This window comes from Thalassophryne amazonica, chromosome 10, assembly GCF_902500255.1.
Source record: "Thalassophryne amazonica chromosome 10, fThaAma1.1, whole genome shotgun sequence".
Classification (NCBI taxonomy): domain Eukaryota; kingdom Metazoa; phylum Chordata; class Actinopteri; order Batrachoidiformes; family Batrachoididae; genus Thalassophryne; species Thalassophryne amazonica.
Window position 1 is genome coordinate 5,302,392 of NC_047112.1, and position 26,795 is coordinate 5,329,186.

The following is a 26,795-nucleotide window of genomic DNA, read 5'->3' on the forward strand; positions in this document are numbered from 1 at the left end:
TTCTGTCTCTGCATTTGTTCTCCCGCTGAACTTCAGAGACCTCTGTCTTTACCTATTTACAACAACAGGAGGCAGCACCGAGGCTCACGTCTAACAGTAAGACAGCAACACTGCACCCTTGTGGACAAAAGGGGAAATTGATATTCTGTGTCCTCACAGTCCTTTAGTCGATTGGATGATTTTTTTTCTTTCCATCTGCTCGTGCACAGACTCAAAATAAAAACCTGGATAAGGTTTTTCCTTTTGGTGTGACTTCACCGCAGCCAGATGGGGATCCTTAAAAAGGCATCAGACAAACGTTGGTTAGCGCGGTTTGTCTGCACACGCGCACAAACAGGTGTCGAGCTCTTACCTCCAGAGAAAAGGATTTCCTCGCAGCTGGACGGGGGCGGACAGGGGGCCATCAACGGGACAGAGGGAAGGGCAGGAGGAGGGAGAGAGGGGGGCGACAAGGGGCTGAACGGAGGAGGAATGAAAGGAAGAGGGGGACAGCAGGAGCTGGAGGAGGCTACTGTTGCCATAGCAACGCAACTGAGCCGGCGACAAGATTCTGCCAACAGAAGGGAAGGAAAAGGAAAGGGAGGGAGGAGAGGGAGAAGAGGGTGAGGACAGAGCGTGAAGAGACACAAGGAGTACTCCACGGAGCAGGAGGGATCACCACACCGCACACAAAACCAGCCACTAGGTGGCGCAGCAGCTACGCAAGCATGAGTAGGTGGGCTTAGTGTGGCAGTAATCATACTTTCATTTTGTATCGCTTATCTGAGTCTGGGTGAAGGTGGCAGCAGACCTCGCAGCTCATCCCACACTTCCCCATCCTTCACCAAGTCCTCCTGGGGGATCCCAATACTGATATTTATAATCATTCGGAAAGCGTTTGCTGGCCATCGTGTTGTCGTGCACCCGCCAGCTTCTTTGGGGGATTTTCTGACCTCTAAAGGTTAAAAATCAAAGGTACAAATTGCAGTTTGAAAGTCTGTAAAGCCCCGCCCACCTGTCTGTAACCGTGACAGTGTTCGACTGTAGGATTATGTCTAAAGGCTGAGCGGTTTGAGGCGTATCATGTTCTTTGGCGTCAGGACCTGAACGCTGCCTGATGCCTGACATGATAATCCAACACATTAACCTCCAGCTCTGAATGATCTGCGCGGGATTACGTCGACTATATTCAGCTGACAGTTGGTGCAGGTCTGCAGCCTTCAACGCCATGTGGGGTCAATCGCCACATCCCCTTCCCCAAGCGGCTGGGACAGAACGGGTGGTACCATGACGGCTGTAAGTCCAACACTGTCTTATGTTTCAGGCAGTTACCCACAATGCATGTTTGCATATGTGCCCTCAAAACTCGCACCCGTTCACAGACTTTCTGTGGGGGCATAGTCCTACATGAGGCAACATTTGACACATACGGTCCCTGAAAGAACGGCGTACTGTTTTCCATCAAAGTGTCTGCAGTCTGGTCTCTTCTGCTTTCAGCAGACTTTATTTTCATGTGTTTGCATGCGTGTTATCCAAGAGAAGAGGGCGGGGCTTATGTCATCCTAAAAAAGTAGCTGATGTATTCTGACTCAGTTTTGTGAAAAAATCATTCTTGTTTAATGGAACACTTGATTAAAGTGTTAAAATCAATTGTTAGTAGCATTAAAGGCAAAAAGGCAAGCCTCACATTTTTAATCCCTAAATAACATTTCTTTTCAGTTAAATATTGAGATAAATATCGATCAATACACACACACACACACACACACACACACACACACACACACACACACACACACACAGTATGTTTTCCATACTGATCAATATCGATATTTTTCAATATATATTTTTCAGAGTACAAGTTTTCAGTTCTTTAATTTTTTTTTTCTTTTGTGGATTATTGTTGTGTACATTTTATTATTTTATTATCATATCAGATCTGCTCGTTAGTCTGCATCTAAAAAGGAGTGATCACACCTTGGAGAGCTGTTGCACCAAGTGGACTGACATGAATCATGGCTCCAACACGAGAGATGTCAATTGAAACAAAGGAGAGGATTATCAAACTCTTAAAAGAGAGTAAATCATCACGCAATGTTGCAAAAGATGTTGGTTGTTCACAGTCAGCTGTGTCTAAACTCTAGACCAAATACAAACAACATGGGAAGGTTGTTAAAGGCAAACATACTGGTAGACCAAGGAAGACATCAAAGCGTCAAGACAGAAAACTTAAAGCAATATGTCTCAAAAATCAAAAAATGTACAACAAAACAAATGAGGAACGAATGGGAGGAAACTGGAGTCAACGTCTGTGACTGAACTGTAAGAAACCGCCTAAAGGTTGGTATTTATTCTCTCATTATTAGAGTTTGTTTTGTTTAGTGCTTTGATTCCAGGGAAATTCCCATTTAAAAATAGTCATAATAATAATAATAATTATTATTATTATTAGATTTGACAGAAATTTACTGATCCCTTGGGAAGACTCTCTCTGGGAAATTGAGGTTCCAGCAGCATTGTATAGCAGCACACAGGGTAAGAAGCACACAGAGTATCAAAAATGAAAAAAAAAAAAAAATATATATATATATATATATATATTAGTAGTAGTAATGATTAGCCAAGTGGTTAATGCGCTTGATTTCAGTGCAGAAGGTTCCGGGTTCAAATCCCACCCCTGCCACATTTCTCCATGTAATGTAGAGTTGCGTCAGGAAGGGCATCCGGCGTAAAACTTGTGCAAATTCAACATGCAGATCCACCTTGGATTTGCTGTGGCGACCCCGAGTGCAAACAAGGGAGCAGCCGAAGGGACTTACCTTTATTTTTTTTAGTAGCAGTAATGACTGATTTTTTTTTGGGGGGGGGGGGGGGGGGTGTCTATATGTTGTACAGCAAAATAAACCACATGACCTCTCAAACCTGTAAATAAAATAAAATAAAATAAAATAAAAACCCACAACTTATACTTTGGAAATTTGGGTAATTGAATAGCACTGTCAGTTCAAAGAGTATCATGATAATGATTGAAACTATACGAGTTAAACTTTAAAATATAGTTTATCAACAAAAACAGAATTAACAGATTGCAAATATGTTTTATCTGCCATGACTCTACAAGCTGACGTACCCTGTAATTTATAAAACATAATGGGAAAAAATCTGGACTTTGTCATTTTGAAGGTATGCAAAGCACCTTCATATAATTAAAGTTGTGGTACGGCAGGAATTACAATCAGAGCTTTTTTTTTTTTTTAACAGTAAGAGAAAATGTGGAGATATTTTGTTGTCATTGTAATTCCGTGACTGTAGTCTGTGAGTTTTGTTTTTCAACTGCCACTTAGACAAAAATGTCTTGAATAATGTGCCCTAAATCATGGGCTTTTATTGTGAAAAGTCAGTCCTCTTGCAGGTTGGTTGACAGTTAAAGTTTGGCTAATGTCAGTCCACACACCTGAGCGGGCCTGGTTTTGTTTAATTCTTCTCTGTCTCATCGTTATTGTCAATTTCTTCAGCTTTAGAGGATGATACATAAGTTAACTTTCATATTCACTTTCCTTTCTAGTTGGTCTACATTTTGGTTACACTGCCCCCTCTGATTTCCAGTGGTACTGCTCCATTTGGTCTGAATTTGTAAGTGTTCAGTAAGCATGCACAAACAGAAATGGACAAAAATGACGGTGGAGACGATGTCTCTGTCCATATCTGTATTTAATGCTGTGCACACTGAGGATGTTATTCTGTTTAAGATAATCGTGGCTGGAGGATTCTGTGCTTGTTTGAGTGCTGTTATACAACCCCTGGCAAAAATTATGGAATCACCGGCCTCGGAGGATGTTCATTCAGTTGTTTAATTTTGTAGAAAAAAGCAGATCACAGACATGACACAAAACTAAAGTCATTTCAAATGGCAACTTTCTGGCTTTAAGAAACACTATAAGAAATCAAGAAAAAAAGATTGTGGCAGTCAGTAAGGGTTACTTTTTTAGACCAAGCAGAGGAAAAAAAAATATGGAATCACCCTGTAAATTTTCTTCCCAAAACTAACACCTGCATCAAATCAGATCTGCTCGTTAGTCTGCATCTAAAATGGAGTGATCACACCTTGGAGAGCTGTTGCACCAAGTGGACTGACATGAATCATGGCTCCAACACGAGAGATGTCAATTGAAACAAAGGAGAGGATTATCAAACTCTTAAAAGAGAGTAAATCATCACGCAATGTTGCAAAAGATGTTGGTTGTTCACAGTCAGCTGTGTCTAACTCTGGACCAAATACAAACAACATGGGAAGGTTGTTAAAGGCAAACATACTGGTAGACCAAGGAAGACATCAAAGCGTCAAGACAGAAAACTTAAAGCAATATGTCTCAAAAATCGAAAAATGTACAACAAAACAAATGAGGAAGGAATGGGAGGAAAGTGGAGTCAACGTCTGTGACCGAACTGTAAGAAACCGCCTAAAGGAAATGGGATTTACATACAGAAAAGCTAAACGAAAGGCATCATTAACACAAACAGAAAAAAACAAGGTTACAATGGGCTAAGGAAAAGCAATCATGGACTGTGGATGACTGGATGAAAGCCATATTCAGTGATGAATCTCGAATCTGCATTGGGCAAGGTGATGATGCTGGAACTTTTGTTTGGTGCTGTTCCAATGAGATTTATAAAGATGACTGCCTGAAGAGAACATGTAAATTTCCACAGTCATTGATGATATGGGGCTGCATGTCAGGTAAAGGCACTGGGGAGATGGCTGTCATTACATCATCAATAAATGCACAGGTTTACGTTGATATTTTGGACAACTGAAAGGATGTTTGGGGATGATGAAATCATTTTTCAAGATGATAATGCATCTTGCCATAGAGCAAAAACTGCAAAAACATACCTTGCAAAAAGACACATAGGGTCAATGTCAATGAGCAGATCTGATTTGATACAGGTGTTAATTTGGGGGATGAAAATTTACAGGGTGATTCCATAATTTTTTCCTCAGAATTGAGTGATTCCATATTTTTTTCCTCTGCTTGGTCTAAAAAAGTAACTGTTACTGACTGCCATAATCTTTTTTTCTTGATTTCTTATAGTGTTTCTTAAAGCCAGAAAGTTGCCATTTGAAATGACTTTAGTTTTGTGTCATGTCTGTGATCTGCTTTATTTCTACAAAATTAAACAACTGAACGAACATCCTCTGAGGCCGGTGATTCCATAATTTTTGCAAGGGGTTGTACTTAATAATCACACACACACACACACACACACACACGCACACACGCACACACACACACGGTCTTACTGGAGCCGGAGGTGCGGCGCTCCTGCTCGCTCTCTCCTCCTCCTCATCTTGTGTCCCGGCACAAACGGCTCAGATGTAATCTTGGCTAATCCACCGGACTGCATCTGCTCACCTGCCCGTCAAACTCATGACAGCCGAGTCCGCGGGCAGAGCGTCTCGCTACGTGCAGCCCAGAGTCAACAAGCTGTCAGAACACTGAGGCTCACACGTGAAGCGGCAGAGGCGTTACGTCATTGTCTGCATGCACACACGCACAGATATGTCATATACTATCTGAGGTAGAGTTCTTTCACCGACGAGTATGAGCCTGCTGAGTCACGTGTTGAAAGAAACCCAAACAGACTCGCTGCAGCGCTGTTCGGTCATTTGCTCACATTCATCTGAACTGAAGAGATGAAATCGGGGAGCTGGAGCTCCTCCTCTGCTGGTTCCAAATAATCCTTCTCCAACGTTACTCCAATCCTCCCCCTTCCTCCCCCCAAAAACGGTGACAGATCCCTGAAACGCTACTTTGTCCCTCAGAATAACCCAGAAGAACCACAGAGTTCACAGTCGACCCGTCACAGCCAGTAACAAGAGGAAAACAGTTCTTCTGATTGGCCCCTTTGAGGCAGGTTGAGTAAAGCGGAGGCAGCTTTTCCAGCTGCTCGTTCCCGGGAACAGCATGTGCTCCCTGGACACAGTGTGCAGGGTTAATCCGTGCCAGTTCCTGGAAGCCTGAAGCTCGTCTAATCGCACTGACGACATCACTGATGTAGGCGGAGTCAACCAGAGTCCACGCGTTCCACTTCACTCACACGTTGCACACACACACACACACACACACACACACACACACACACACACACACACACACACACACACACACACACACACACACACACACACACACACACACACACACACAGGATTTCCACAAACGATACACCCCAGCACGATGGTGCTGCTGCGTTGTCTGTCACTCAGTGTCACTGTGCAGAAACGTCTCGTACCTGTTAAGCCCAAATTACACTCCTCTGTATCCGCAGCTCCGTAGCCACACAGAACCCTCTGCGTCCTTGTGAACCCTGTGCGTCGAACTGAACCCTGTTCGTCGAACTGAACCCTCTGCGTCGAAGTGAACCCTCTGCGTCGAAGTGAACCCTCTGCGTCGAACTGAACCCTCTCAGACATCCAGCTCCCAAAAACTAACTACACATCGAGACAAGAGAGGCCACACAGGCTGTGATTGGTCCTCCAGCTATATAATTTCCAGAATCTAACTTTTCTGGTACAATCAACAACTTTGACAGCCACAGATACATGGGATAGTAGGCCAGTCTTCACAAAAAACATTGTTGCCCCCTACTGTTCTGGTGGTGAATTGCACTGCGATGGAGAACAGCGAGGGAGAACTTCAAAAGGGTCATTACTGTGTCGAAGCGACTGTGGAGTCATAAAAGCACAAAAAAGCTTTTACCTGTCGCCTTTTTTTAAAGGATGCAAAAGATGACTCACTTATCAAAGTAGTTAGTAATAAATTGAAAAATCCAGTAATAACTGATGAAGTGATTAGTCACTGCACCTGTCACTAACAGGTTCAGGCTGTCAGAACCAAAAACGTGAATAATTTATTATTTTTATGTGACAACGAGCCATTAGATGTTCTTTCAGTGTCAATGTCAGAAAAATCAAATCAAACAAACATCCAGCATTGGACAGCAGGTGGTTTGAGTGAAAGCCCTGCTGCAAATGCGGCGGCTCGGTGCACACACACACTATAAATAGATCAGAATCCATCTTCAGGGACGCTCAGCTGCTGTCATACACACGACTTACTGCACTTTGAACTCTGACCTTTGACCTTCACTGGCAGCACAGTGTGTGTATCACCTGATCAGGAAACAAACACAAACAATAAAAATATATGTCTTGGGTTCACTGTTGTCCGCAGTAACCAGAAATCAAAGTAAATGTCAGAATTACTTTTTTTAAATTTTTTTATTTTTTTTTATAAGGGGTTGGTAAGGTTAGACCTTACTTGTGTGAAGCGCCTTGAGGCAACTCTGTTGTGGTTTAGCACAATATAAATGAAAATAAATTGAAATTGAATGAATGAATGAATTTATTTGGCACACAAACTCAACAGTAACAAAAAAACTGATACACAAGACAATTCCACCGTGACATGTGTGACCAAAAGGGGGTGAGCAGAAGCAAAGCTTATAAACGCTCACCCCTTATATACATACAAACATACATATATATACTCATTACCAACCCCCAGAGCAAGCACACAGGTGACAGTGGTACGGAAAAACTCCCTCCGATGTACTGAGGAAGAAACCTCAAGCAGACCAGACTCTAAGGGGTGACCCTCTGCTTGGGCCATGATACAAACACATTTAACACACACTCAAGTCCCATCATCATAAACATCTCTAGTGTAGATACATACATATATACACATACCTACATACATATGCAATGCGTGTGATTTTAACTACATATTTACAAGACAGAAAAACAAAGTGCACACAACTAAACAATGATCAACAAAACACCCTAACCCTTCCACACCCTTCCTCCTCCTTATACCTAGAAAAAACCATGTGCCTATACCGCTGCTTAAACTGGTTCATGCTTGGACATTGCTTGAGCTCCACCCTGAGTCTGTTCCACATCCTCACTCCACAAACAGAAATACAAAAACCTTTTAATGTTGTACGTGCCCACTGATGTTTGAAGTTAAACTCCCCCCTCAGATTATAATCCCCTACTCTATTAAAGCACATGTTTTTAATATTTCCAGGAAGTAAATTGTTTATTGCTTTATACACGATTTGAACTGAGAGAAAATGAACCAGATCAGTAAATTTTAAAATTTTTGATTTTAAGAATAGTAAATTTGTGTGGTCTCTATAACCAGTATTATGATTTATTCCTATAGCTCTTTTCTGCAGTATGAATAATGGTTGTATTGTACATTTATAATTATTGCCCCAGACGTCTGCACAATAGTGTAAATATGGTGAGATCAGTGAGCAGTAGAGAATGCGGAGTGAGTTGTGGTCCAGAATGTATTTAACTTTGTTCAGAACTGAAATGCTTCTTGACAGTTTGCTCTGTATATGTTTTATATGAGACTTCCAGTTTATTTTATCATCAATTATCACCCCAAGAAACTTAGTTTCATATACTCTTTCAATATCCACCCCCTGTACTTGTAACTGACTTGTAAAGACTTGTATGTCTTTATTACAATTGCCAAATAACATATATTTTGTTTTACTTAAGTTTAATAATTTGTTTTTGTCAAATCACATTTTCAGCTTTCCCATTTCTGTAGTGATGTTCCTTAGTAGTTTCTGCAAATCCCCCCAGAACAAAAAATACTTGTGTCATCTGCAAATAATACTAATTTTAATATCTTGGACACATTAAAAATATTTATATAAAGTAAAAAGAGTTTTGGACCCAATACTGACCCCTGTGGGACACCACAAGCAATGATGTATATTCCCCCAACTTCACAAATTGTTTTCTGTTACTCAAATAACTTCTCACCCAGTGCAACACTAATCCCCTGAGCCCATACCGTTCAAGTTTATTGATTAATATATCGTGACTGATTGTGTCAAAAGCTTTTTTAAGGTCTATGAATATTCCAACTGAATGTAATTTATGATCTATGGCATTTGTGATCTCCTCAACTGATTCTATTAATGCCAGTGATGTTGAACTATTTGCTCTAAATCCATATTGACTGTCAATAAGTAATTTATGTTTGTTTATAAATTTATCTAATCTATTGTTGAATAATTTTTCTAATATTTTGGAAAATTGTGAAAGCAAAGAGACAGGCTTATAATTTGTGAAGTGGTGTCTATCCCCAGTCTTATACAGCGGTACAACTTTGTCTATTTTCATTTCATTGGGAAATTTGCCGGTTTGAAATGACAAATTACAAATATATGTTAATGGTTCTGAAATCCCTTCAATGACCTGTTTTACAACTATCATGTCAATTTCATTTAAATCAGTAGATGTTTTGTATTTGCAATTGTTAACAATATCTATGATTTCTTTTTCTTCCACTGCTGTGAGGAACACTGAACAGGGATTCCACTCTATAAGATTATCATTCCAGTCCTCAGATAATGAATCAGGAATTGTTTCTGCCAAGTTAGGTCCAACATTTACAAAAAAATTATTAAAGCCATTAACCACCTCATCCATATTTTCCTTTCTAATATTGTTATTAGTGAAATATTGAGGATAGCTTTGCTGTTTTGTACCATTTTTAATAATACTATTTAATATATCCCATATTCCTTTGATATTATTTTTGTTGTTATATAATATCTTACTATAGTATTCCTTCCTACATACCCTTATAATATTAGTTAACTTATTTTTATAATTCTTATATCTATTTTCTGCCTCCTTAGTCCTTAGTGTTATGAATTCTTTATGTAGAGTATTTTTCTTTTTACATGCATTTTGTAATCCTTTCGTCATCCATGGCCAATCTTTGAATTTTTGTTTTCTACCGTATTGTTTTATTGGACAATTTTTTTCATATAGTGATGAAAATATTTTTTAAAAAGCTCCATATGCTCTATCAACATCACCTTCACTGTATACCTCTTCCCAGTTTTGCACCCGTAAATCATACTTCAGTGTATTCATCTTTTCCTCTGTCCGCTCTCGCCTGTATTTTAGTTTTTCCTCTGGCTGATTCCTCCAGTGGTTTCTATTATAAACAATGATAACTGGTAAGTGGTCACTGATGTCATTGATTCGTAATCCACTCACTGTATTGTTTTCAGTATCATTGGTGAATATATTATCGATGAAGGTGGCACAGTGGGATGTAATTCTACTTGGCCTAGTGATTTTTGGATATAAACTCATGCTGTACATTGTATGGATAAATTCATCTGTTATTTTATGCCTGTTTGGATTAAGCAGATCAATATTTAAGTCACCACAAATGAAAACAACTTTTTGATTGGTTTTTGAGAACATTTCTCCCATCCAATCGGTGAATGCTTCAATACTTGACCCTGGTGCTCTATATATACAGCTGACTATTACATTTTTATTTTTTCCTTCACATATTTCAATAGTTATACATTCTAATACGTTATCAAACACAACTGTCATATTTTCTACTACTTTATAATCCATGCTCTTATCCACATACACAGCCACTCCTCCTCCACCCTTATTCTTTCTGTTTACACAGTTAAATTCATATTCATCCAGTTCAAAATCCATTCCTTTATCTGCGTTGATCCACGTTTCTGATATAGCAATTATATTGAACGGTTTTTTAAACTGACTTAAATATTCCTTGGTGTTATTAAAGTTTGCATACAGACTTCTGCTGTTGAAATGAATTATTGATAATTTATTATCTATTTTAATGGTCTGAGTGAACTGTTCATCTGTGTAATAGCAACAGCTGTCATTGATGTTTGAGAAAAAATGATTGCCCAGCTCTATATCGTGCTCCAAGTCCAGTAAATTATGATCCGTGTATTTAAATGTTCTCATTTCCCGTTCTTCATTATCAACAATTCTTTGAATTCTGTCCCTCTTGTCTCCAGATGTAGATGATGTAGATGAATAAGTTCTTCCAGTCTGCGTCATGGTGCTGCGTTATGTTTGAGTCATCATACCTTATTATCCGTATTTGTCCAGTTCCTCCATGTTCCTGATGACCATAACTTTGGCTCGCTCTGGAGTCTTGTTCAATTTGATGAATATTTTACAGTTTGATGTCCATGTATGCTGAATTTTTCCCTGTTTTTTTAAGAGGCGAGCTTTCCTGGCAATGTCGCCGTTTTGTTTGGTCAGATGTTCAGTGATGAATATGTTCGATCCTTTCAGTTTTCTTCCTTGTTTTAACAGTGCGATTTTATGTTTTCTGTTGATGAACTTCGTGATAACAGCTCGTTTATCGCTGTTATCTCTCCGGGGCAGTGGGTGGCACGCTTCAATATTATTGAAATCCATTTCAATTCCTTTGGATTGTAGGAAGTCAACCACCTGTTGTTCCACAGAGCTGACATCCTGTTCACTGAGCTCCCCCCGCTGTCGTCGTTCACCGCCTGTGCGTATGACTGGGGTTTGATACGGAGCCCGGTGATAATGACGTCATTCATCCTGGTGTATTGTTCTAACTCCGCGACACGGTTCTCCAGGTGCACCAGACGCAGGTCCTTCTCGGCGTTCTGGATCCGGAGAGCCTTCACCTCCTCCACCAGGTCCATGATGGATTTCTGCTGCATTTTTACAACAGAAATCTCCTCAGACAAAAAGTCCAGAGACTTCTTGATGTCACTGCCCTCCTCAGCCGTCAGTGCCTTCTTCGGACCCATAGCCAGGTGAACACGCGCTGATGGCTCGAGGCCTCGGTGGCTCCGCGCTTCTTGGTGCTCGTGGGCCTGTTTGGTGAACTCCGGTGCTGCTGCGGACTGAACTGGGTCTCCGATGGCGACGAGGGATGGGCTGGGAATCTGGCTCCGCCGCGGGGCTTGGTTTACGGCCTCCGAGGAACTGCGGGCCTGAATGGATCTGTGACACTGCCGCGAGGCTGAGCTGGACCTCTGACGCTGCCGCGGTACTCTCGCGTGCCTGGGCTGCTGGGTTGCTGGCCACCGAAGAACTGTGGGACGAGATGGAACTGCGAAGCTGCTGTGAACCGGGATGGCAGACTCTGGTGAGGCCGCTTGTTGTTTACTGTCCGCTTGTTTATTGTAATGTCTATTTAAACACTATTTACACCCAAACATGCATGTCCACTCAAATTACCACTACTCCGACATTTCAGTTTCTGGTGTCATTTGGCGCCAAAATCTTTACAATTGAATTGAAATTGGATCCCATTTTGCTGCCATCAGCATATGTAGTTTGCAGTCAGATGGTCCTCAGACTGTACATGGACCGCCGTCAGATGTCCCATCTCCACGCCCAGAAGGTTTTGAACATGTGCATCACACTCGGGGCCACCGGCCGATTTTGACCAACTGTGTGGACTCTCGCAGATGGCTGTCAATGTTTTGGAACTGAAACCCGAAACTTTTCGGATGTGCGCGATTCATCATTCTGACGCCATTCTGCATGATTCCGGCTATGTGTGACGGGGGTATTACTGTTTACCTGCACTGGTACTTGTTTCCAATCTCGCCGCTACCTTAAGATGATCTTAACAGCACAAGTGCCTGCTCGCTGATCAACCAGAAGTCATATTCCACTGGAGATTATTAGTCTCTAACATTTATCAATATCTATCTATAAAGCCAGAAGCGTCTGTGTGAGTGTGTGTCTGTGGCTCGCAGATCTCTCTATTTGAAAGATCAACCTCAGCTTTCTATGGTTTGTGCATATCACGATGATGTTCATCCTTTATTATGAACATATTGTATTTCCAAGATGGCGCAGCTTGCTGAAGTTACTGGTTGCAAAGTTAAACAACATGAGTTCATGTTACTCGCACCGTTTCACAATAAAATGTTTAATGTCAACATCCCAGCAAATACTTTTACTGTGAAAGGCATGCTGGCAGTGTTCCTTGTGACCGAGTTTAACTTGACAACACTGAGGCAACATGAGCTAAAATCTGTTTTTTACTAACACCAACAAATTTCCCACTATCTGTACAATGTTTCAGCAAGTATGAAACAAAATATAATCTATATTTGCTGTTAGTTCAAGGTTAAATAAACTGTGTTCAGGAGGTGGTGGTACTGAGGATTTAAATATTCTAAATGTTCTGTTTAATTTTGTCTGAGTCTCTTCCAATAACCTGTTTTATAGGAATCCTTTTATTTTCATATAAACACAAGTGCAACTCTTTGTACATCACACCTTTAAACACAGCCTCATACGACCATCCACAAAAGTATGATGTTTAAAAGAACATTCACATCTGTTTCAAAGGGTCTGTCCTTAATGTCAGGAGGTCAGCAGGAGGTCATGGAGAAAGGAGCTCAAACAAGTGCTGCTACAGCTGGATGTCACTCACGCTACACCTGAGCCACTATTCCAGAACATGTACTTTATTCCTGTTTGTTTATCTACAGGTAGTCTGAGGTTTTGGAAACAGAACAAACTAATTTCAAACTACATGTCAAAACCACAAAATTTGAGAGAGAGACAGAGAGCGAGTGAGAGAAGGCAGAAGCTAAATCCACATGAAATCCTTTCTGCAGTGCTGTGTGGAGGAACAATCCTGTTCAAGAGCTTCCAAACCTAACTGAGGTTACCGTTCACTGTTCTGTCTCTCTGACAACCACACCTGCTCCTAATTCATCATCAATCACACATCCACAAACCATCCAGTGGGTGGCAGACACACGCCTGTGAGACATTACATAAAAAAAAGAAAAATCACTTCTTTTTTTTTATTTATCTGGTGCATCAAAGATAACCCAACATCTAATCAGTTCATCCTCATTACACGGTCTTTTAATTTGGTGAGTTACAAGAGGATAGAATTTGCTGTTTTTGAGTTATCTTAACTTCTGGATGCTGAGGAAGAACACTGTGTCCTGTGAGCCGAAAGCCACAAAGAGCAGCTCCAGAAACTGGAACTGTACATTCAGACCTGCGTTTGGTTCATTGCTCTGCACCGCGACAGTAAAGTTGTGGGCGGTGCTCTCAGATGGACAGCAGACAGAGGATGATGGGTACTTACAAACTGCCTCTTCTGGGAAGACTCAGCTCCTTCTGAAAGACACAAACAAACAGACATTTTCAGTCACAACTTTGAAACATGACCCAAACAAACAAAAACAGATTTTTACACAAAGTTAAAATTAAAGAGCTCATTATTTTTCTACCGCTTTTTACATATTAAAGTAGTTGTAGTTTGAAGTGTATTTATTTTCTTTGTTTGGGAAAAAAAAAACCTGTGTTTATGTAGAAATAATAATTAGCACAGTTGTCGTCCATTCGGCTGCTCCCGTATTGTTCGGGGTCGCCACAGCGGATACAGCCAGTACCGCATCGGTATTTAGCACAGGTTTTACGCCAGATGCCCTGCCTGACGCAACTCCAGTGTTACCTGGAGAAACACACACAGCCGCTGGCGTTCCAAAGAGGTCTCCCATCCAAGTACTAACCAGATCCTGCACTGCTTAGCTTCTAAGATCTGACGGGATCCGACTGACACAGAGCAGACCGGCTGCAATAATTAACACAGTAATAAAACAAAAATTAGCTGGTTATGTGAATCTTCACCATGACAACAGAGATATGTGGTATTGTGCATATATCTTAGGCATGATTTCAAAAAGGTCCCAAAGTAAAGATGCTGCAAAAACAGTGAAAATCTAAATGTAAAATAGTTTACAAAAAAGGAGCACTAAGTATTAAAAACTACAATAAATATCACTTATATACGTAACCATCATTTATCCATAAAACTGATTAATTTTGTACAAACTATTCTACATTTATCAATTCATGACCGACTGATTTTGTGATTGTTTTTAAAATCAAGAAATTAAATTTAAACCTACTAAGTTAAAAAGAAAGTTCTTTAGTACAGTTCATCCATAAAGTATTCACAGCTCTGCACTTTTTCCACTTTTTTATGTTTAGCCTGATTCCAAAATGGCCAAAATCCCCCCCCCCCCCGCACACAATTCTACACACAATACCCTCAATGACAGTGTAAACTTTTTTTTAGATTTTTGCAAATTTATTTTAAAAAACAAAACAAACAATAAATAAATAGTAATAAATCACACAATAGGTGCACCAAGCTTGTGGAATCATATTCAAGAATACTTGAGGTTGTAATTGCTGCCAAAGGTGCATTAACAAAGTATTGAGCAAAAGGTGTGAATATCAGATCCAGATCAAACTTTGTCAGTTGATAAAAGATATCCTACACAACACTCAAATATAAAGAAATTTGATGTTTTTTGACAGTTATGAATTTTTTTATATTTTCTCACTGTTAAAGATTTTCCAAGATTTTCCTGACTTTGCCCTTTGATCTTGAAAAAAAAATGAATCAGTTCTTGCTTATTGGGATATGAATCTCCAGTAAAATTTTCATAGCAATATATGAAAAACTGTGGGCTTGATTGTTCACAGACGGACAGAAAAATAAACAAATGGGTGAAAACATACAAACATACATTCTTTTTCATGTTGTCATCATGAGGTGTTGAAAGTAGAATTTTGAGGGGAAAAAAATTAATTTACTCCATTTTGGAATAAGGCCAGAAGTTTTTAAACTAATATTTTTAAATTTCTAACATGGTGTTTTCAGGATTTCTGAAATTACTCCTTTGACTTTGTTTATGAACGCATTACACCATCTGAGACATGAGTTCAAGGTCACAGGTCAAGTTGAAATGTGTCTTTTTTTCCACATTTAGATCATTTTGAGGAAAACGTAGCTCACTGAGGTCACGGTCACTGCCAGTCAACCTCAAAGGTCAAAGTGCAGAACTAAAAATCTTTTTATTCACATATTTGATCATTTCTGTTAAAGTACTTTTGCGTTGCCACTGTAAGGCCACGTGACTGAGGGCAGATGTGATCAAAGGTCCTTTAAAGGGACTTACAGGACCAAAGGTGTTTTTTTTTTTAATGATGTTTGTGTTCTGGTAAAGCTGTTCTCGCTTTACCTTTTTTAAGTTAACCTTCATTAAACACTGGGTTCATGTTCTGCTTAAAACACATTTTGTTTATAATTATGATAAGAACAGAGTGAAGAATCTGAACAGTTTATTCATGTCAGAAGAACGCAATACTGCAGTCTGACCACCAGGTGTCACTGTGCCGTCATCATTTGACAAACGAGACAGTGCCACCCACATTGACACACACCATTTACAACAAAAATATGAACCCACAGCCCCACCAGAGGGCAGCAGAGTGTCATTGATTCAGCAGAACAGACAGGACAAGATAAAAAATATATATATAAAAAAACCCTTTTCAAAGCTCTGAGCTCATGTCGCACAACATTCTGCTGATCTGAACGTCAGATTGAATATTTGGACAAAAAATGCACAAACAGGTCAGTCTGAAAAACAGTAAGCTTTTTTTAAATGATAAAAGTGAAAGAGCTGCACAGACATCAAAGAAATGACATTCAGCTGGGACTAAAAAAATTATAATGTAGAAAAAAAACTTGCACTTATATGACAGAACATGTACCTCAAATTTTTAATCAGCCAGTCATGTAAAATCACCAGACACGTCCACTCAACACGTATCAGCAGGTTATAATGTTTATATTTAACTGACAAAGTTTCCTTGTACCTCATGACAATAAAGATTTCATTCATTCATTCAATCATTATGAGCCAGCTGCGTGCTGGGCCAGTGAGCAGAAACACTAACCAGAAAACAATTTTCTTTTTCTATTGTCTTATAACGAACTGAAAATTAAGCTGTCTGTTATTTGTATTTCTTTAAATAAAATTAACTGACATTTTACAGCTATGACAGCTAAAGGCTAAAGGTAGCCTGAATGAGCCACAGATGCAGCATGTTTGTTTTTGTCTGACTCAAAGTTATATTCTGATCTGTATTTATCAAGAACAGTTCTTCTGCCTAATATCATGATATGCCAAGCTACTCTTTTTTTTTTTTAAATCACTTTTTCTTAGAGCTCAACTGATTGATTTTTGGAGACCAATATAAATATTAGGGAGGAAAAAAAATTACTATAACTGATATCTTTGCAGATATATACATAAAATTGGCAATAATTCCTAACATGTTGTTATCAAACCCTTGAAAATGTAATGGCTTAAACATAAACTTTATTATAAACAACTGAAAATAAAACCAATAACCAACGTACGTCATGCCGCCTTCACTCGGACTCACAGTGGCCTTGGCGCATCACTCAGCATTTGCATAAAACAGGCGTCTCATGAGTTTTGGCCCTGCCTAGCTGTCAGCATAGCAACCACATGTTCCTTGTGGCTGTAAAACACCCGCTGTGACTGAAAATGAACAGCAGCTGATCATGCTGCCATCGTCTCCTGTAGTAATGTGACCAACGGGTCATGAGGTCCTAGCCATTTTTGGCAGCATTTTAAACCATTTTGTTGGCGCTCCCTCTGCTGGGCAATTTAGGCAATGACACCATTTCCAACAGCTAACTGCATTGTTTATTCTGTAAAAAAAAAAGTTTGCATATGAGTAAAAATAACGCTGATACAGATATGGCCAACAAATCACCTCTGTCAGGCTCTACTTTTTGTGCAGCCTAATATAAAGTTGTGAAAGATACACTTTACAACATTTTACATATTAAAATCCCAAATATCCAGCATGCTGCTTTTGACAAAAGAAAAAAAAAAAAAAAAAAAAAAAACCTCAGAGGTGATGTGTATGGTTTTTGTAAATAGGTTATGATGCAGACTCTCTACAGGCATACTATTCAACTTTTCCCATGGTCTGCTATTATACAAAGTAAAGAGAAATTGCAATACAAATCTGCAGTATTTGCAGAATCCCGTTGATTAAGAATGATGATATGTTATGCACATCGTCCCAAACATGATAAAAGTTACTCTCCTGTCACCTCGTTGTGTGGTGATTTATTCTGAATGGATTGACTTTAATTCTTGATATGTTTAACGCTGCTAACCTGACATCAACTAAACATGGCGAGCCCATGAGGTGGGTGTGGCTGCGTGTAAGTGATGTTACTGTACAGTGGAGCAGAGGATTTTGTTTTTTTTTTCCCTCCTCAGCAGTAGCTGTAACCGTTCAGCTGAGACTTTGAAGCGTTTGCGGCGTGGCGCTCTTTCACTGTTGCAGAGTTCCAAACAGCATTTCTGATGACAATTCTCCTGAGGGTTGCAGTCACTCCCGTCTTTAATCTTTTCACTTCTGGTGTTGTTCCTTTGAACACAGCTTTGTGATGCTGTTTCTCTTTGATGTGGAACCGCTCTGACCATTAGGGCTGGATCCCCACTCACACCACCGACAACGACCTTATCAGATTTTATTTTATTTTATTTTTTTTTTTTTACTTTTTCCACCAGAGTTCTCTCTTTGATCTGAAGTATATGTTCAAAATACAGATGAAAGTCCCACAAAATTCACCAACTCCATACCTCATATTCCAGTGTTCTGTTAATGAACAACAGCAGCGTTTACAACTTTGAGACTTTGGCTGGAGTGAGACTCTGCATGCACATAGTGTGCGCCGAAAATTTTTGATAACCCTAACCCTAATTTTTTTTTTAACATTCTCGTTTACAAATAAAAAATAATAGACACTAGAAATAAATAATAGAAGGGAAACTTTGCTTGATTCTTCTTCTTTCCTGCCTCTTTCCTTTTTCTGAAATATTTCAGAAAGGTCATCTACAGGCATGTGAGCGACAAATAAAGAAAATGCTAAAAACTGGCTGGGGGTCAAGAAAGCCTTGGCTGGGGGAACTGAAGCTGAAGAGTTTTAGCCATGTTAATGCTCCCCAGAACCATTTTCTGCAGTGAATTTGCAAGGAGAGATAGGGAGGCAGCTCTTTATCCAACTCTTTACAAGATGGACAAAATCTGTCTTCATATGACACCAACTCCAGTGCCATGTGAGTCTTCTCTCCAAAATTGGAGAGGAGGAACAGTCTCAAGCCTAACACCACTGAAATCACCTTATTTTAAAATAAAAACCTTTTGCAGTCCCCAAATCTCTATTACAGACAGTATTTTATGATGGCACAATCAAATTATAACACAAGTATATTGCTAATGTCTTTAAACAAAACTAAAGTCAAAATTTCAAGATGCACATAAAACTGTTTAATTGTTCCATGCAAGTGCTATGTTAAAGACTGGCCAGTAGATGTCACCATACTTAATTGTATCAAATGCTTCTAAACACTGAACCATTTCAACACAATTGCTTCATACTGATTCAGTGGTTCAAAGCGCTTTGGTTTCTCCATCAGTAATAATTTAGCTATAAAATACATCAGTGAGCATGTTTTTTAGTGCGGATAGACATAAAATCATGACTACTTGCTAAACAGGACATTAACGTATCCTTTAAATTACCGAGTATGCAACCACTTGAAGTCTGGAGTCAAAAAAGTGACGGACTCAGAAACAAGCTTTGAAGGTTTTCTCAAATTCTCTCTGAACTCTTCACATGCAGCTGATGTATCAGATGACAGGTTTTCACTGAATCAACGATCAGAAGAACCTTGGAGTGATTTTTGACAGCCATTTTAAATTTGATAAGCAGATTAGTGCTGTTGCTAGAACAAGTTTCTTCCAACTCCATCTCCTAGCCAAGTCCAAGCCATATTTCTCTAGGATTGACCTTGAGATGGTTATCCAAGCCTTCATCACAAGTAGATTAGATTATTGTGACTCTCTGTACGTTGGCTTGGATCAGATGTCTCTAAACCGCCTCCAGTTTATTCAGAACACTGCTGCTCATATTCCTTTGGAAAAGAAAAAGTTTGACCACATTACGCCGGTCTTGGCAACACTTCACTGGCTTCTGGTCAGTTACCGGGTTGATTTTAAACTTCTTTTAATTGTTTTTAAAGCCCTGAATGGCCCCAGTGTATCTTTCGGAGCTTCTTTTTCCTTACACCCCAACCAGAGCCTTAAGGTCTTCTGACCAACTGTTGCTGGAGGTGCCTAAAACCAGATTAAAGATGAGAGGTGACAGAGCCTTTGCAGCGGCTGCCCCCAGGCTCAGGAATAGTCTCCTCTTTAATATTAGATCATCCCTGTCCCTAGACACTTCTAAAGCCTCTTTAAAACCTATTCCTTTTCTCTGGTGTTTCCTAAATGAGCGATTACATCTCTGTTTCACTTTAGAATTTCTTCTGTTTTCCTGTTGCTTAATGCTGACAAATTTTACCTTATTTGTAGTCTTTCGGTAGCATGGCCCAAGCTGAGGGTCACCCCTCCGAGTCTGGTCTGCTTGAGGTTTCTTCCTCAATATCATTAGAGGATGTTTTTCCTTACCACTGTCGCCTCTGTGCTTGCTCTGGGGGTTGGTAAGGTTACACCTTACTAATGCGTTTCACCTGAGGCGGCTTTGTTGTGATTTGGCACTATATAAATAAAATGGAATCAAATTAAATTATTTCCTACTACTTTTTGCTCTTTATTTTACTTTGTCTTTTATCTGTTTTATTGCCTGTTGTAATGTTATTGTTATTTTTAATTCATTTACTTATGATTGGGGGTAACTTGGTGCCCATTTTTTAATTATGTGCAGCACTTTGGTCAACTGCTGTCGTTTTAAACGTGCTCTAGAAATAAAGGTCGAGCTGAGAGAACAGGGCAGTCATAATGCTGTCAGCAGATGTTAACAGCTGTTTCAGGTGTGCGCCTTAAGTTCCTCTCTTCATTAAGAAACAACACGCTGTGGTCTGGTCTAATCTAGTCATCAGCAGAAAATTAACGGGATAAATTTTTATTTTGGTACGACACAGTGAGATTGATGCTGAAAGCGTGAATGTCACATCAGATGCGCACCGACCGTCCTTAAAGCTGTTGTTAAAGTCCTTATTCTCTGTGAAGCCCGTAAAATTTTCACTGAAAGCCAGATAAATTTTTCGAATGGTTTCTAGGTGCCAGTCTCTAACAGCTTCTGAAAAATTCTGATGGAAAAAAAGTCCTTTTCATTCCGCCATTTCCAGACAATGAAAATCTGACGAGGGGGCGGGACCACTCCTTCCACAAGGCGTGCTCACAGGCGAATGACGTCACCGACAGGCGTGGAAAAACTCACGCATGCGCACGAGGGTTCAAGCATGTCTGATGTAAAAACATATGAATGAAATCCATATACTTTTTGAAAAAGATAAAAAGGTACAATACTTTATGGACAGACCACATATTTATTACTTTTGGTAACGTAACGTTCGTGTAATTATCTCCTTCAGTAAAAGGAAAAGTTCTCAGCTTGCCAGACTGTTTCCATCATTGCAATTCTGCCCTCTGTTGGTTGGAGGAGTTCAATAACATGTTCCAGCATGTTCCACCTCCACTCAAAAATACACAGAGGACTAGCAGAACAAGCAGAAATGAGGCCTGCTGTTAGCGTACGATTTAGAGTATTGTCAGCAAAAAAAAAAAAAAAAAAGAACACTTGTTTTCTTTGGATGGATGTGTAGCAGGTTGCAGTGTCTGTCTGCTGCGCACATGGTGGGTCCGCGTGTGATATCCGTGTCATCAGCAGCAAAATGAGCTCGTCTGATGCTTCGTCTCTCTGTGGAAAGACACTAATGGACCTAATGGAGTCTATCTATTGAAGCAAAGCGAGCGATGGTCCATCTGCAGTGGGCAAGTGCGCGTAATCACATCAGTCAGCCTGGAGTGCTGTCACTTAGCCTGGCTGCACTCAGCAGTGCGCACTGCTACTTTTATACAATTTTACACACACACACACACACACACATACATACATATATTTCCTTTGTTGTCATTGTACATACATACAACAAAATGTATCCTCTGCATTTAACTGTCCTAATTCCATTTACAATCCAACCACTAGGGGCAGTGTAAACCGGAGTGTCTGGAGGAAAACCCACACAGACACAGGGAGAACATGCAATCTCCACACAGAAAGACCAGGAAGTGATCCCATCAGTGCTTACCACTAAACAACTATGCCCGAAATTCATGTTTGTGATGTTATATATTTATTTATTAGCTCCACAGCAGCCACAACACCAATCTCGAAGACGCCATTATGACTGCAAGCTAACAGCCCTGCCCACTTTCCTAAACCACATACCTAAAATTCCACCCAGTTACTGCTTTCTTGTTTTCTGGCAGAAGACGTGGAGGTGACTGAGGGCTACAAAGGAGTGATACCGTGTTTTTTTTTATCCGTCTGTCCATGCTGAGCTTTAACGTGACACGACACGACTCTGAACACTCATCTGGTTATGACATTAGACCACGTGTGAGTTTTATTACATATCTGTTTCCAGCAGCTGGTCTCTGAGGGAAAATGTTCAACTCAAAACCATCAGTAAAAAAAAAAAAAAAAAAAAAGCGGGGAAACAAGTGACCAACAAACGGCACAACGGCCTCCTGGTGTTAAACCAACACTCTGAGCTGTGATGACGGCGAGGTTCAGAGCGCCACAGCACATACAGCTGTAATCAATCTGACTGATGGACAACATGCATCCATTAATGTGCATTACAGCGCACAGATGAAATTACATCCAGGGAAAGATGTTAACAGCTCTGCTCACAGAAGCCACTAGTACTCACTGTGGAGGACTTAGATGCATGTGATGGAGTGTTCTGTCCTGCATCTGGTTCTGCCAGTGTGTGTTTATATATATATATATATATATATATATATATATATATATATATATATATATATATATATATATATATATATATATATATATATATATATATATATATATATATATATATAGATATAGAGAGAGAGAGAGAGAGAGAGAGAGAGAGAGAGAGAGAGAGAGAGAGAGAGAGAGAGAGAGAGAGAGAGAGAGAGAGAGAGAGAGAGAGAGAGAGAGAGAGAGAGAGAGAGAGAGAGAGAGAGAGAGAGAGAGAGAGAGAGAGAGAGAGAGAGAGAGAGAGAGAGATGGACACAACACGTAATGGATATAATTCACCATACCAATACCAAGTGTCGTCACCTGTGTTCTCTATTTTCCATGTGATAATATGCCGAGATGTGCGAACCACATCAGGACCCCTGCATAGGTAATGGGCGGGACCGGGCTGTTCTATAAAGTCTGTGTGTTGTGTAAACCAGAAGAGAAATAAATGACATGCCAATGCATTGTCAAAATAGGAAATCGTTTCTTCTTTTTTCATCCATCGCAGTTTCTACAATACATACACAAACTTCCTGAGTCTATGTGTGAATGCAGATCCATCTCTGAATTCTAAACAAGGTCCAACATCATCACCAAACCTAATTTTTTTCTCATCTGCACCTTTTTACTAACTGTATCAGCCTCTTTTTAAATCACAAACTTTGCTCTATAATGATGATGCTGCTTTTATTTTGGTGTATTGATTAAAAAACATCTCTGGGCTGTAATAGTTTTTGGAGTTCTGAATCACTTCATTTAAGTTCAGTTTTGACTGAAAGCAGAAGCAGGAACAAAGAGACAAAGGTTGAAATGAGACCTCAGTGCTGAATGTAAAATAATGTTTACCAGATGGGGAGGAAAAGCCATTAAGATGATTTTCTTCTTCCTAACAGTGAGATGTGATAGCGGTTAATAAAGTACAGCAGCAGCATGATGAACGGCGGCCGTCACGTTGACACGTGCTGGGAAATCTAAGTGCCGCTTTTAGTGCACCATTAAGTGAATGAGCTCACAGAACACCGTCCTTCTGCTCCAATCAGACGTCTGCTGGTGCTTAACACTCGCCATGATACCCTCGGGGTCGGCATGTGTGTGTGTGTTTGCTTTTAATCTTCCAAATGAGTAAACATAACTCTTCCTGCTGCTGACTGACAATTATCAGATGACTGAGAAGAACCAAGAACATCTTCAGTGCCACAGTAAGAAGATGTTTATGACACACACACACACACACACACACACACACACACACACACACACACACACACACACACACACACACACACACACACACACACACACACACACACACACACCAGGGTTCTCGCCAGTCAGTTGAGCGCAGGGGGCCCTTATGCTGTGATGTGGATCCACTACGCTGTGATTTAACCAGATAAGTTATGGGTTTAATTTACAGAAGAAGAAAGATTTTTAAAGACTCCCTTTTCTTTTCTTTTGTCTTTTTTACTTTTAAACTAAGTTTTGTAATGTAAGAAACTTTTTTTACTTCAAAATGTAAAGTAATCAGAAGATTGAGGTTAAAAAACCACATTTGTAAGGATTTTCTTTAGTAAACTGCTGTGTGTAAATGAGCAGTTCTACTGTTCCTCGAACACACACGTCTACACTCTTCTGTTTTCACCTGATGCCTCGTTTCTTTTGGATTTAAAGTAAGGCTGTAAAAAAAAGATTAAAAAATCTACAGCTTTACTTCACAAAATTTAGCCCTAAAAATGCAGTAAATAGTGTTTCAGATGGTTATAAAAGTAAAACCCTCCTATAATACTCAGCTCACACCGCGTGGCTACACCACACCGAGTTCTCCCCTATGCTGTGAAAAATCCTGGTGAGAATGAGAACCCGACAAACACACACATGCCCTGAACGTTCCATGTGAAACTCTGAAGTGGAGGTGGGCATGTGCACAAATTTGGCCAAATATTACGTTTCTCAGACTGTCTATTTCAATAAAATGTCTGACTTCCTCACAAAGAATAAATTTCCGGTCTGTGAGTGGTTTTGTTTTGTTTTTTTCCTTAACCTTCAGACGTTTGTTAAATGTGTCCCTTGTCTGCTGATGTCTGGCACTTTTTCATCTTGGCAGCAAAAAAAAAAAAAAAAAAAAGGTGACGTGACGTGCACGGTTAGTTTTCAACATTAATCACATGGACAATACTTTACTTCACTGAGACATTTTGCACAGCGTTTATATTAAAGCAGAACAATCTGGCACTTGTGGAAGATTATAAAGTTGGTACGTGTTTAAATCCAGACAACTCTGCAGTTAAATAATCCGTTTGTTGCTGCTATGATTCCTGAATACAGCTAAAGTGAATCAAGTTTTTCAGACAGCAATGATCAACGAGGCCAGTTCTGGAGCAAATGTGTCATTCATGTAGCCATCTTACAACAGAGAGTGATCACATGAACACGGTTAATGTACGAATACGCCATCCTACAGTAACGAAATTACAACTGGGATCCCCAAGGAAGAGATACAGGACTTGGCTGAGAATAGGGAAGTGTGGGATGAGCTGCTTGATCTGCTGTCACATGACCCGGACAACTACCAGAAAATGAAAGAATGACTGAGCTGTCAATTTACAGCCAACATTAGCAGGTCATGTTAGCAGTTAGCTAGCTAAAAACAGGATCGTCACGGCTAACCAGAGCATCACAGCCCTATGGAATCAATAAGCCTGTTGTGGTTTAATTTTTTCTTCTTTTTTCTTCCCGAGCCGTCAGACTCATTTCTTCATGATGTCAACATGAGCGGCCATCATTCCAGTAGACAAACAAATATCTCGAAGTGCAAAAATTCCGAGGCGGTGAGCTGGTGCTCGTGCACTCAACGACTCAGACAACCTGCTAATTAGTTTCTGCCACTATAAACGCTGCACTCATACGTGTGAAATGAGCTAATCAGGCCTCACCATTTCCTCCTCTATCGCAGGTTCCAGCCGTGACTCTTCCTCCTGTGAGACGCTAAAGCCGCCATCAGCGTTAGCAGAGAAACAGAGTTAATCCTAATTAGAATTCAGAGAGAGAGAGAGAGAGAGAGAGAGAGAGAGAGAGAGAGAGAGAGAGAGAGAGAGAGAGAGAGAGAGAGAGAGAGAGAGAGAGAGAGAGAGAGAGAGAGAGAGAGAGAGAGAGAGAGAGAGATTCATCGCGACGCACTGATACACACGGGGACAGTCTGTGTGTGTCTGCACACTTATATCCATCTGAGTCTGATCTTTGTGAGGACCAGTTGGTGTTTTGCACTACTCTCATGGTCTTTCCCATTGGATGCTTCAGAAGCTTCATGAACCTTCAGTTTGAGGTTCATAACTAGGTATAGATTACCAGATTACCAGGTAATCACTGGATCCACGGGAATGACTTCATATCCAACGAGCTGCTACTTATGCAGACCAAGAGGAGGAGGATCACTGGACATGATCCAAGCACGCAGGTGCCTCTGTGTTGAGGACCCGAGCAGCTACAGGAGGTCAAACCTGGGACCATGTGCCGGTGCCACGGTCCATGATCCCTTGGAGCCACCATCCCAGGCAGACAAACACACCTCTCAAAAGTAACTATCTTCCAGCAGCCAGATGAAGCATGTGCATGTCTCCAGCTACTATAGTCCTCAACACACAGGCACCTGCGTGCAGGATGATGGACAAAGAAACGCGCCATGTGACTGAACTGTCACGGCATACTCTCACGAGCGCCACTAGCTTAGCTTATGACAAGCTAAAAGTGGATGCTCTCGTTATGGCCGAACAACTTTCCAGTTTCTGGGTATTCTGTGTTAGTGTGCACCCGCGGCCAGCGTGCTTGATGAATGCCTACGCAAAAAGTAGTTCCCAGATCATTGTGATCTATTCCTGTGAGATAATGAGTATATTTCATCTAAATCAATTCTAAAGTTTACCAGTAATAAAATTATAAAGAGAACTGAAGTTTTAAGAGTGGCCGTAATAAATATTTAAGAAACTTAAAAGTTTATGAGCAACTTCACCTTGTAAGCACATTGTAAACATCGACACAATGGAGTTTGATGCGGAAGAGATCAGAACGACACCACTGGAATGTTTTGACGACATTTACAGTTGGTGATGAAAGACTTGGGTGTTAACTTGGTGTTAAAGTCAGAACAAGAAGCTGCACTGAAAGAGATCAATCTGGGACAAAGAGACACGGCTGTGTGGTGTCACT

At 40.2% G+C, this 26,795-nt stretch overlaps 1 protein-coding gene across 5 annotated transcripts in view; it reads right to left on the reverse strand.

Annotated features, from left to right (window-relative positions):
• The window catches only part of mast2 (microtubule associated serine/threonine kinase 2), a 240,637-nt gene that overhangs the window by 81,992 nt on the left and 131,850 nt on the right, over window positions 1-26,795 (reverse strand). For all 5 annotated transcript variants that reach the window (XM_034179342.1, XM_034179341.1, XM_034179340.1 and 2 more), the window contains one exon: window positions 13,968-13,999. In XM_034179342.1, coding sequence (XP_034035233.1) covers window positions 13,968-13,999 — 32 coding nt within the window. The remainder of the gene's footprint in view (window positions 1-13,967; window positions 14,000-26,795) is intronic.